This window comes from Urocitellus parryii, chromosome 5 (genome assembly GCF_045843805.1).
Source record: "Urocitellus parryii isolate mUroPar1 chromosome 5, mUroPar1.hap1, whole genome shotgun sequence".
Classification (NCBI taxonomy): domain Eukaryota; kingdom Metazoa; phylum Chordata; class Mammalia; order Rodentia; family Sciuridae; genus Urocitellus; species Urocitellus parryii.
Genome location: NC_135535.1, coordinates 35,705,597 through 35,718,426, shown reverse-complemented (window position 1 = coordinate 35,718,426; position 12,830 = coordinate 35,705,597). Strand labels below are relative to the sequence as shown.

General features: G+C 37.3%; 1 protein-coding gene across 1 annotated transcript in view; it reads left to right on the top strand.

The window, feature by feature from the left end:
- The window catches only part of Tmtc2 (transmembrane O-mannosyltransferase targeting cadherins 2), a 388,543-nt gene that overhangs the window by 199,398 nt on the left and 176,315 nt on the right, over positions 1-12,830 (top strand). The window contains exon 3 of the mRNA XM_026391430.2: positions 1,919-2,747. Within this exon, the coding sequence (XP_026247215.1) occupies positions 1,919-2,747 (829 nt within the window). The remainder of the gene's footprint in view (positions 1-1,918; positions 2,748-12,830) is intronic.

The window sequence follows — 12,830 nt, the reverse complement described above, 5'->3', positions numbered from 1 at the left end:
TTTTGTTTTCTGAAATTAAGAAATTCTTGGGCTTTTCTTGGGTAGAATTTCAAAAGAGCAACTGAATGGTTTGCGTTAGTTCTTCTTAGGTTGTAATGAAAATATGCACCATATCAATTTGCTAAGACAGACCTAGAAGTTAAAGATTCATGATGGGCAAACATGATCAATCCTTCTACCATTAAAAATGCAACCTAGTGTATGGATTTATGTCAAGCAAAAGTATTTGTAAAACACTAAGATAGGTAATGTTATGAATTTAGCATTATAATCAGATTAACATCCAGTCCTATTTCTTAGAAAACTTGTGAACAATTTTATTTCTCATTTTTATCTTTCTGAATTTTTGTCTTCTAAATTCCTACCCCTTCACTTCTTTTGTACTCAGAATTATGTCTCCTAAAGTAATTATGGAAGCAAAAAGGGAAATTATTACCCAAATTGGGGGAGGGGTGAACCAAAAAATTATCAATGAATCACAATCTTTTGAAAACAATTTTTGGTAGAGAAAAAAATCTCAAGATCTTAGGACAAGACCTCACTAATGACTTAACATTGGGAAAGTCTGTTTAAAAAGGTCAAGGTCATCAAGTAGAATATGTGTTGCTCCCATTTTTAGATTTTGGACTAGAGAGGACAGAAGAGATGAAGGAAATGGGCAGAATTGGAATGAATTTTGAAGTAGAGGTTGAGAGGGCTTGATAATGAATGGTATGTGGAAGGGAGGCTCCGAAGGAGAAACTGGTTCCATGGTTTTACCATTTTTCTGAGGGTAGGGATGGTCGGAGTAGGAACTTTTTATTAGTTTGGTGAAGGTGGGAAGTCAAGCGTTCTGTTTTGGGCATTTTGAGTTTGAGTATTGAGAGTGAATGTGCCTATAGGCAAGTCAGTAAATGACAACAGAAGTAAAAGGGGATGAAGGTGAAGTCGTGAAAAACTTAGAATTCATAAGGAGGGTTACAAATGTTGGATTCCACCAATGTCAGTGACGCCACAGGGCAGCCAATGGAAGGCTGGCATATAAATTCTGCAGGTGCATTCAAGACCATGAAATGGAGACCAGCATAGATAAAACAACATGCTCTGACTGCCTTGGATCTGAGCAGAATCCTGACATGCCCTCCCCCCCCCTCCATTTTTTGCCATGATTCTTTGTCCCCAGCCAAAAATATACATTACAAAATTAAAGAAGACAGCTATTATGTACCTACTATATCTCATGCAGTGAAAGTACTGTGCCAGTTGTGGTCTCCTTTTGATTGGCCACCAAGTCTGAGATGGTAATACATTGAGCCCACTTCTCAGAGGTTAATATATAGAGGTTTTGGCTATTGGAGTTAGAAAACAACAACAACAAAAGGTACCCAAAGTTGCATACAGACCATGCCTGTAACCTCAGTGATGTGGGAGGCTCAGGCAGGAGGATCAAAAGTTTGAGGCCAGCCTCAGCAATTTTAGTAAAGCCCTAACAACTTAGCAAGTCCCTGTTCCCCCCCCCAAAAAAAAAAGTGGGTGGTGGTGGTGTAGGGATGTGGCTCTGTGGTTAAGCATCCCTGAGTTTAATCTCCAGTACTAAAAAATTTAAAAAATAAATAAAAAGGTGGGGAGGCTGAGGATATAGCTCAGTTGGTAGAGTGCTTGCCTCACATGCACAAGGCCCTGGGTTCGATCCCTGGCACCGAAAGCAAACAAATAAATGTTGTATACAAAGTAGGATTCCATAGTCCAATTTTTTTTTAAAGATAATATGTCCCCAAGCATCTTTTAAAGGAAATGGAAATGAAGTCCCATACTGGAGCCGTGATCCTATGCGTTTACTATCTATTTAAAAATGTATTTCATCTCTTACTGTTAAGTGAAATGTCCCCATGCTGTATTGACAATGATCTTTATTTGTCTCCCTCTCTTTTGGTTTCAGAGGAAGAACTTGTCTCTCTTTCTCAGCATTAGTTTGTTAACTTTCTGGGGGACCTCCCTTTTGGGGGCCCGCTTATACTGGATGGGAAACAAACCACCAAGCTTTTCCAACTCTGACAACCCGGCTGCCGATTCCGATAGCCTGCTGGCTCGCACGCTCACCTTCTTCTATTTGCCAACCAAGAACCTCTGGTTGTTGCTATGCCCAGATACTCTCAGCTTTGACTGGTCAATGGATGCTGTGCCTCTGCTCAAAACAATTTGTGATTGGAGAAACCTACACACTGTGGCCTTCTATTCTGGACTCCTCCTCCTCGCCTACTACGGATTGAAGAGCCCAAGCATAGAGAGAGAATGCAATGGGAAAGCTGTGACCAATGGCAAGCAGAATGCAAACGGACACAGCTGCCATTCAGATGTGGAGTACCGGAACTCAGAGATTAAGCCCAGCTTTGCATCCAAAGTAGAAAATGGCATTAAAAATAATGTATCAGAGAGAACTCAGCTCCCTTCTACCGAGAACATTGTTGTTCTGTCTTTATCTTTGTTGATAATACCTTTTATTCCTGCCACAAACTTGTTTTTCTATGTCGGCTTTGTAATTGCAGAGCGAGTATTGTATATTCCTAGTATGGGCTTCTGCCTCCTAATTACAGTGGGTGCCAGAGCCCTTTATGTCAAAGTCCAAAAGCGGTTTCTCAAGAGCTTGATTTTTTATGCTACAGCTACATTAATTGTTTTCTATGGACTCAAGACCGCGATCAGGAATGGAGACTGGCAGAATGAGGAGATGCTGTATAGGTCAGGGATAAAAGTAAACCCAGCTAAAGGTAATATTTTATTTTATGCTTTTGCCTAGGCAGGTTAAACTTTCTACTTTTTTTTTTCCCTTTTTACTTGTTACCTTAAAACCTAGTATTACAGACAAAGAGATCCTTTTTATGTAATGCCTATATCTTTCATTATTTTTTAAGAGATGTGCAGTAAACCCATTTAGAAGCACATCCAGCATTGCATACTTGAAATAGGGAAATGTTTTCCCGTGTTTCTGAAGAATTAGGATTCATGTTCTTTAGAAATATTGAGTGTCATCTCAATTTCGAAAAAGCTTGGTTTCCGCATTTTAAGATACTGACATTGGCTATATCTTTCATCTGGTAATAAAAGTCATCTCATGTAAGAATGTTCTAGCTCTTCTGTTTTCTAAGGATTGCCTGAGGAACTGCCAGAAGCATTGGAGGTAAGGTTCCCTTTGAATCTTGGAGTTGTGTCTCTAGATGTCAGTGTGTACACTAGCTTGTGAGAGTCACCCCTACCTTGTAGAGGTTAAATAACAATTCTTCAGTCACTTAGGGAAACCAAAGTGACTGATTTTTCACTATATAGAGAGAAGATTGATTAGACCTTCCTTGGTAAGCTTTTGGTGTAGGAAATTATTTTAGCAAATCTCAAAATCATTAGCCAGCATAGAAATTAATTTCTTTTAAAGCAAAAATAAATAGTCAAAAGCTGTTACAGTGGATTATTCTGGCTTAGGCAATTTAAGTGGTGATGGAAACCAGATAATGATTGAATGAAAATAAGGGTATCATTTTAGTGCAGAAATATATCACAGTAAATATTGCCAAATAGTGTTGTTCTACATAAGTCAGTTTTTATTCACCCTTTACATTATGGCTGCTTGTATAGAATTTGAACTGGGGTTTTTCTCGTCATTCCAATATAATTCCATATCGGTATTCAAATTCCGAAGGTGGAATACTGTTCCAAATGTATGAAATGGCCTGCTGATATATATTGAGGTATATCCAAAGATCTAGATACCCAGAAGCAGCTTTGGCATCCTTGTCTGATTGGCACAAACTAAGTCAAGAAGTTCAGTAAGCGATTACACATTTCTTTAAGCCAAGGAACTAATTGTTGGTACTTATAATGCTTAATAGATTGCAGGGATTTTTAATGGAAAGTAGAAGCATTAAAGTTGAGCTAGGGCATAGCATATAATTCCTCAATTCTTTCTGAAAAATCATTGCCATGTGCCTTTTCTAGGTAGTGAATACTGTAGAGTTTACTGAATGTCTGAACCTAAGTCTTGCTCTAAAAATATTTTGCAAGTCATTTTGGCAGAATACTTTCCAACTGTTTTTTCTTCACTAGAAGATATAAGTATGCAGAATAAGTTTGTGTTGCCAATGTATTCTCCTGTGGTTTAAAACAGATACATGGCAAGGAATAAAACAAAATCCTCAGCATGTTATTTGCATGGGTGTTATTTTGAGGATTTATTAAAAATTTTTGTTAAATTCCAAGTTAAGCTAATGTCATAAAGTGTTGAGATAACAAGGACTTAAGTTAGATAGAACTGTATTCTTTCATGTGACAATCTAAGCATGTGGCAGTGCAGAGCTGATAAGATGGCGCCGTGGGTTTTCAGGATCTGTGCTCCTTGTTTGTTCCCTTGCCATCTCAGTGGTGTCACCCTGCCCATGTGGTCCAAGATGTTTCATTATCACATCAGCACTTCAGCTGTCAGGAAGAGGGGGGAGAAAGGACCAACTGTGGATGTACCAGTTCTCATTAGGAGCATGTCACCTAACTTGCACGTACTGTATTTGCTCACACACTGTTGGCCACACTTAGCTACAGGGAAGGCTGGGAAGCCAAGAATCCAGCCAAATTTGATTACTCTGGAAGATATTCAGATACCAGAATGTAATAGCATCTCTGTCCCAGAGTAGGTGAAAGAATTTTGTAAATTTGTAGGTATTTTTCAGCATTATGTACTGTTATTGCTTTTATTTAGGATTTTGAATATGATATTTTTGTGTCATGATTAAAATGTTCAATCATTTCTTCATCTGTTTACTCCAGTGGTTATTATGCATTTCCTTGGTTTTCAAGATATTTCTAAATCTCTTTTTCTTTCTTTTTTCTCAGTTGTAGATGGACACAATACCTTTATTTATTTATTTTTATGTGGTGCTAAGGATCGAACCCAGTGCCTCACGCATGCTAGGCAAATGCTCTACCACTGAGCTACAACCGCAGCCCCTCTAAGTCTCTTTCTTAACACTTAAAAAGTGCTATAGTATCTAGGCATTCCAAAGTATTATTGTTAAGTGAATGTATGACCAATAACACAAGTCCCTCAAGACATCAAAAGTTGAATTCCTGAAACTAAGTGTCCCACAAGTGCACCAACCAACTGCTTTGCTTGCCATCTTTGATACCTTACTGATGGCAACTCCATTTTCCCAGAAGCAGTGGCCCCAAACCTGGGAGTCATCTATGCCTCTTCTCTTCCCTTTCCACCACCACATCCATTCCATTAGTCATTCCTCTCTGCTCTGTCTACAAAAGTACATCAGGAACTTGACCACTTTTTTACTACCTCCAGTACTACCACCGTGGCCCAAGCACCACCATCTTTCACTTGGAATATCATCAAAAGACTCTAAGCTGATCTCGTACCTTTTATTTTCCATCCTTTTAGCATGCTTGTAATTTTTTTTAATTTTGAGGCAGATGTGATGTGTGTAGTGTAGTAGGAGATGAGGAGATAAGGTTTTATGTTCATGTGGCTCGGAACTGAACTGTATTTAATGTCTGCCATAATCTTAGCTGGCAGAAGTGTCACATTCCTCTAGTATCCTTGTGTTTTGTGTCCCTTTTTGCCTTTGAGCTTCCTTAAGGACTCAATTTATGTTTTGCATATCTCTAGCTGCAATCTTTTATTATACTGGAGCCTTGTGGGTATGGCATAAAGTGTGGCAGAGGTGTTCTGTTATCTCATGATTAAAGGTCTGCTTCTCTGGGATGTGACCTTCACCAAGTGCTTCTTGGCTTTCTCTGTGTACCACTTCTAGTTGGGACCTGAAGGCTAAAAGTGGCTGGAGAAGAAGGTGTCCTTCTTCCACAACTCTGGGATAGGGCTTTGGTAAGTCTTTCACTTAGAGAGAGTAGGTATTTGTATGTGTAATGCTTTGGGTATATTTCATAAAATGTGTACTACCCCCACCCCACCCACTGCTGCCTTGCCGGTCCTAGGAAAGCATTTTTCTTATTTCTTTCTTTCTTTCTTTCTTTCTTTCTTTTTTTTTTAAGCAGTGATATCTAAAGCAACTGGTAAAAATGACCAGTTCATTGTTTCTAACAGTTTCTGTCGTCAACAGTTCCTGCTCTGGGTGAGCTCACCTCTGCCATGACTCTGGATTTGCCTGCCTCTCTAAATCTCAGAGTGGCAGTGGCCCTGTGACTGCAGAATGCTGATGGCTCCAAGAGGAGTCATTGATTTTCAGTTAGTTGAGCTGCTGCTGCTTATAAGGATAGAAGTGATGACTTCCAAGCTCTTTAATGTCTGAGTCGAACCTTTGCTTCTGTTGTTGTGTCCCTTGGGGCCACACTGAGCCAGCACTCCTGTGACCCTTTTGAAATGTGTCAGAGTATGTGTGGCATCCACTGCCTCAGTCGTTTACTGGCTTTCCATTTCTTTCAAAGTAAAAGTACACAATCAGGGATAAGACCCTGTACACCTATTAGCCTCTCTCCCATTCTCCACTCCAGGCCTATCGGCTGCTTTGATGTGGCTTTTATATGCCAGGCCGACTCCTAATACAGAGCTTTTGCATGCATAGTTGCTTCTTCCTGTTATGTGTTTCCCCAGATATCCTCCCTCACCTCCTTTTGCTCACATTATCATGAAGTTCTTTACATACAATTGTCTGCTCTCTTATAGAGTACAGCTGTGCACTACCTCTGCTTTTTGGAGCATTACCAGTCCTCATTCCATTTCTTTATTTTTCTCATAGCACTTATCACTATTGGGCATACTGTGTTTCCTCTACTTACGTGTTTATTGTCTGAATGCCTTGTCGGCATACAGTAAATTATAAGATGCGAAAGGAAGGGTTTTCTGCATTTTAAAGAAAAATGCCATATATGTGCTAATGACAGTGCCTGTTACAGTGAAGGCATTCAGCGAAGAATCTGTTGAATATAAATGTCATAGTGATTGTTCTTCTTAAGGAGTTCATAGTCTGGTTAGAAACAGAATGTACATGCATGAAATAAGGCAAAAGTGTGAAATATGTTGTGGATGTACCACACACTGAGGGATGCTTCATAATAAGAATGATAGAATTAGTAGTAGAGCTGGTTTTGGATTCCAGGATTTCTTTTTGTGACATATGCTTTCATTTTGATAAAAACAAAACTCTTTCATTCCAGGTTCCTAAATTTTTCAATTCATAACACTCTAGCAATACTTCTGGCTATAGTTACTTCCGTAGCAATTATGAGACTGGCAGCAATCTTCCTTAAGGGCAGATTTTATTTTATTTTTTAGTTTATTATGTTATGTGAGCACAGCTAAAGATTAGAAACCCTTGAAAGCCAGTCTTTTCTGAAGATTTTCTGAGATTACAGACTGGAGTTAGTTTAATTTTTTTCCCCCTTTTGAAAGCCTTTGCAGATTTTGAAGTATTTCAGTCTATTATGAATATGATTTTAAGCCTCATGAAGCATTATCCATTAAAACTGCTGCCTTCAGTAATGGGTCCTGTGGACAGCTGCCAGTCATTAACTGATTGGATGCAAATGAGGATGGGGAAAGCCTGTCATAGTGACTATGCTGCTAATTTATGGTTAAATCTGGATAGTGGAGAATGATAGCTGATTTAGACTATGTAAACCACAAGTCCTGTCTCATTATGTGGTTGATAATGTCAGGAAAATACTAGACATAGTTGATTACTCCAGTTTGCTGATTTCACCATGACTCTTTGCATTTTTGTGCTCAGCAAAGAGGAAATTTTCTGTAATGACTGCCTTAATGAGTAAGGCATATTGTATTTGAAGGGGTTTTCCTTTTTTCTCCCTTCAAGACATTTTATAAGCCATATTGATTAATAGTTGTTTGATAAGAGCATTTATTAATCCAGATCAGTATGATCACTCTTCCTGCTTGGCTTCTGGCCTCAGCTAAATATCCATGTGTCCTTATCTCTATGGAATTTGGCACCATTGATCTCTGCTGTTATGTCTCTATGCAGTTTTGACTGTCTCTCATTTCACATACCACTGTTTTTTGTGGTTTGTACCTTCTCTCTCAATCGATGTATTCTTTCAATACTGTTCAGAACCTTCCTTCACTTCTCCCTCTCTATAATGTCTATGGCATTGCCTGGTGTGTGTGTGTGTGTGTGTGTGTGTGTGTGTGGTGTGTGTGTGTGTGTGTGTGTAGTGAGTGGTAGTGGCAGGGAAGTGGTGTCAATAAACATGTCATTGTCTTAAGTTAGATTCCTCATGGCCTCATGTCTGTTGGGAGAATTCTCCACCTGGGTGATCTGCCAGCATCTCAACCTCATCACCTGTCTTCTCTAAAATAAGCTTGTTATAAAATTCCTTTTTAATTAAGGTCATAATCACCGTTTAACAAAGTTATTATGATAAACAGATCAGTGAGCACATAAACATAAAATAGAATGATAGCATATATGGCAGCATATCTGGTGTGCTAAATGAACTTTAAAAATTAAGTTATAGATTCATAAATGAATCAGTTCTCTTAGAACAGTTCACCTTGGAGAACATCTTACTGGGTTTTTGACCCACCCCATCCCCAATCCCTCTTTTTTTTTTCATTACTGAGGATGAACCCAGAGCCTGGCAAATGTTAGGCAAAGCCTGAGCTACATCTCCAGCCCTGTTTTATTTGTTCATCATGTCTGGCTCTGACTTTCATTTTTTAGATGTTTGGAAGTAATTTAAAAAAATTAGTTAAGAATGCCAGGAGTGGTGCACACTTGTGATTCCATCCACTCAGGTGGCAGGAGGATTGCACTGCCAAGTTTAAGGCCAGGCTCTGCAACTTAGCAAGACCTATCTCAAGAAAAAGGCGGGGGGGGCGGGTGGGGGGGGGACTTGAGATGTAGTAACAGTAATGAGCCCCAGGGTTCAAGTGCCAGAACCCACAAAAAAGGGGGAAGGTTAATCTAAGGAAAATTCATGAGCTAAAGTTTGTTCTTCATGCCTGTTTCTACTGTAAATTTGGGGATTGTAGATATAAAAGATGTATATAATATGGTGCACATATTCGCAACTCTCAAGGTAATTACTCAAGCATGCCAAGTTTACCCCTCAATGCAAATGACATATATTACCTGTTTACATATTTTAAAAAATTGTTTCAGCTCTGCAATGTTTAACAATTTTTCTTTCTGCTTGATTACTATAAAATTGAGAGTTCTAGTTCTCTTTCAATTTCATATGGTTTCAAATTTCAAGAAATAACTGTTGAAGAAATATTATTTGTTTAGGAAATAACTCAAAATTGGGGATAAAATAGTCACAGAGGTTCAATATAGTTTCTGTGTTTCTAAGAATGAAGTGGCACATACATTTTTCTATTGTCCCAGCACTATGAACTGTGAGTAAAAAATACCAATCCATACAAGCTCAATGCAGATAACTTTATGGTGTCTTATGATAAAGTGGTTAATATGCTGCTGATTCTAAGTCATTGAGATTATCCCTAACAAAACTTCTAAGATCTTTATTGACTTTTGAAAAATGTCAATCCTAATACTAGTGTTGTCTTAGATTATACTTAAGAAATGTTTATGCTCTGAAGAAATTAAGACTAACATAAGACTAAATTAAGTATTAAATTAAATTATCATTTTCCATACTAGTTTTTTGTTTCTTAAAATGCTTACTCATAAAATATATCAGTTACACCATTCATAGAGAAATGTGTTTTCAGACACATATTTGCATAAAGAATAGTGCTAAACCAGGTACCTATTTAATAGCCTAAGAGTATTACCAGTGCCTCTGAAGACCTCTTTCTATACCTCTCAACAATTTTGTTTTGATTCATTTATTTTCTTTTCCTTAGTGTGTTAGATCCTCCATACAATGTTAAATAGAAGTGATGACAGCAAATAGTTTTGTTTTCCTACTCTCTTATTCTTGTCTAGAAAAAAGGGTTTTGACACTTTGCCATTAACAATGTGCATTTTATGGTTTTGTATGTATATCACTTTTATTAGTAAGAGTTTTTTCTTATTTCTAGTTTAAGAATTTTTATGAATTGATGATAGGTTTTTGCCACTCGATATATTAATTTAATGACATATTAGTAGATTTTCTGTTGTTGATGCTGTTTTGTACTCCTGGAATAAACCCAGGAATTGGTTATAATGTATTATTGCTTGTAATTCTTCTAAATTTGTATTTTGCCTTTACTTTTCAGTTATTGATAGTTCTGTCTTATAATAGCATAGTCTGATATTGACATCATGTGAGGGCTGGCAATGTAGATCAATGGTTGAACACTTCCCCAGCACCACACACATGTGTGCATGTTTGTGCACCTGCACACAACCACACACACAGAAGAAATGAAATGAAATCAATTGACATGAACCTTAAATAATCATTGTGGGATCACTATCTTTTTCTGTTGTTGTTGTTCCTGAAATATTTTTATAACAAATTGGAATTAGATTTTTCTTCTTTATTAGGTGGAAGTTACCTGTAAAACTAGCTATACTTGATGTTTATAAATGAAATTTTATTCTATTGATTTAATTTCCTTCCTTGTTTTAGAAATAGTCATATTTACTTTGGGGCTAATTTTAGTAACTCTTCTTCCTGGATTTTGTTCAGTTTAACTGGTATTTGAAATCCTTTTGTACAAAGTTATATGTAATATTTATGTCTCTTTTGAAATCTTTACTGCAGCTGTAGTTTAAGACCTAGTTCTGCTTTGCACTCTTTGGGCATGTAATGTTGTATTATATCAGATTTTTTAATGGTGGTGTATGTATAAATTTCCAAGGAAATTTATTTTCTTTTTTCTGTTTGTGTAAATTTGCTGGACAGATAATACACCTACCTTCTCGTTCTCTGGGCTGGTTGTTTCTAATTCAGCCACTAAAGTCTATATTCTTCTGGGGACCAGGGTTTATGTGGCTTCTTTAATCCGACCTCCCACTTGCAGCCCAAACCTTAGCTCACCATGACTTGCAGGTACATGTAGGTGAATGGCATCTCCAGAGTCTGTTTAATCTTTCTAGATTCCTACTCACCTGTAGTTTATAGACTTCAGGATTGCTCCTGCTTTTCTACTAATTAATGCTTTTGTTCAAAAAGAGTAAAATATTTTTCTATGTAGCATTTTTGTAGTTTCTGTGGAAGGATCTATTCTCTGGACATCAAACCTGGCTTGTATTAAGGAATGGCTAGCTGTGTTAGGAGTAGCATTTGAGAATGGAGTTGTTTGTTGTGGATCATAGCAGCTCTTTTGAAATTTTAATCTTCCAACAGAACAAAACAAAGCTGCTACAGCAAGCAAAAATGTACGAATATGAGTACTAGTGTATGCAAAAGGAAATTACAAGTATTGGACTCCTATAAAGCACAGAAGGGTAAAATATGTTCATTTCTTGTTGTAGTGTAAAATGACAGATAATGTCACAGAGCCGGTTTCCAAGATGACTTTATTTTGTTTCAGCCCACCCCCATTCCTGCTTCTCTCTCTCTCTCTCTCTCTCTCTCTCTCTCTCTCTCTCTCTCTCTCTCACACACACACACACACACACACACACACACACACACACACACACAAATCTATTGTGATAGTGGATTTAAAAGAAAATTACAGATAAATATTGAGGGATTATTGAGGAACTGAGATATTCTGGTTGAAATAGGTTGGATGTGGAGGCATGTTTATGTTTAATTCTGTTAAGAGAATTTTTATCCTTATGCATATAGACATCTTTCTAGCTTTGTATATCAGCTCTAAACTTTTGTATAATTTTAAAACTATGAACATTAACATTCAAGGGGTTCTAACAGGAACATGAATGTTCGTGATTACTAAAAATTAAATAATGATCAAACATACAAAAAATTTTATATTAAGGAATAATACTATTTTCCAAGTAAGTAAACCATATGCAGATTTGATGAAATAATAGAGAAACACATGCACTTGAACATACACACGCACACCTTCTTGAGAGCATGACTATATGATAGGCTTATTTGTAAGGAATCTAATTTCCATTACTATTATCTGCCACTCTGAACATTCATTTAGCCATTTTAAATAGAATAATTTAGTACCTTTGTGCAAAACAACATTGGATATTATATTAAAATATCAGCATTATTATCTTTTTAGAAGCATTATATTTATGTGTGCTAGTCAGTATTTCATTGCTGTCCAACATGCCTGACCAAAACAACTTAGAGGAAGAAAAGTTTATTTTAAGTTCATAGTTCTGGAGGCATAATCCATGGTCCATGGTCTCCTGAGTCCCTTGCTCTGGGCCTGGAGAAGAGAGAAGAGGCACCAGGAACAAAATATAAATCCAGAGGCACACCATCAGTGAGCATACTCTACCTGCTTGGAGTTATCACCCACTTAGTCCATTCAAATTTGGAGGGACTCATTAGGTCCCTCATAAGTTTATAACCTTATCTTTTCACCTCCAAACATTCCTGCATTAACAAAGGAGTTTTGCAAGGACACCTAATTTCTAATCCATAAGAAGATACATTCAACCTTTGAGCAATTTCTGTCTAGAAAATTTAAGTGTAGGGAGAAAGAACTGGGTTAGTTAGTTAATCAGAAAGTCACCTGAGAATCAGGTTTTGACAGCAACAAGTGAGTGAGGTGTCAACTGAAGACATTTCTTTGTAAGTTGCATAGAATGAAGAGGAAATTTACTTTCTTAGGATATTGGGGGCACTGTATATTGGAAGTTAAAGTTTGTGTAATAAGAAGAGATGATTTAAATTTTTTTTTCTGGCACTACTTTTCCTTCCTTGGGATAAGAGTAAATTGCTCAAATGTGTAGATCATGAGACCACCAACAAAGACCACAAGGGCAAGATGTTTT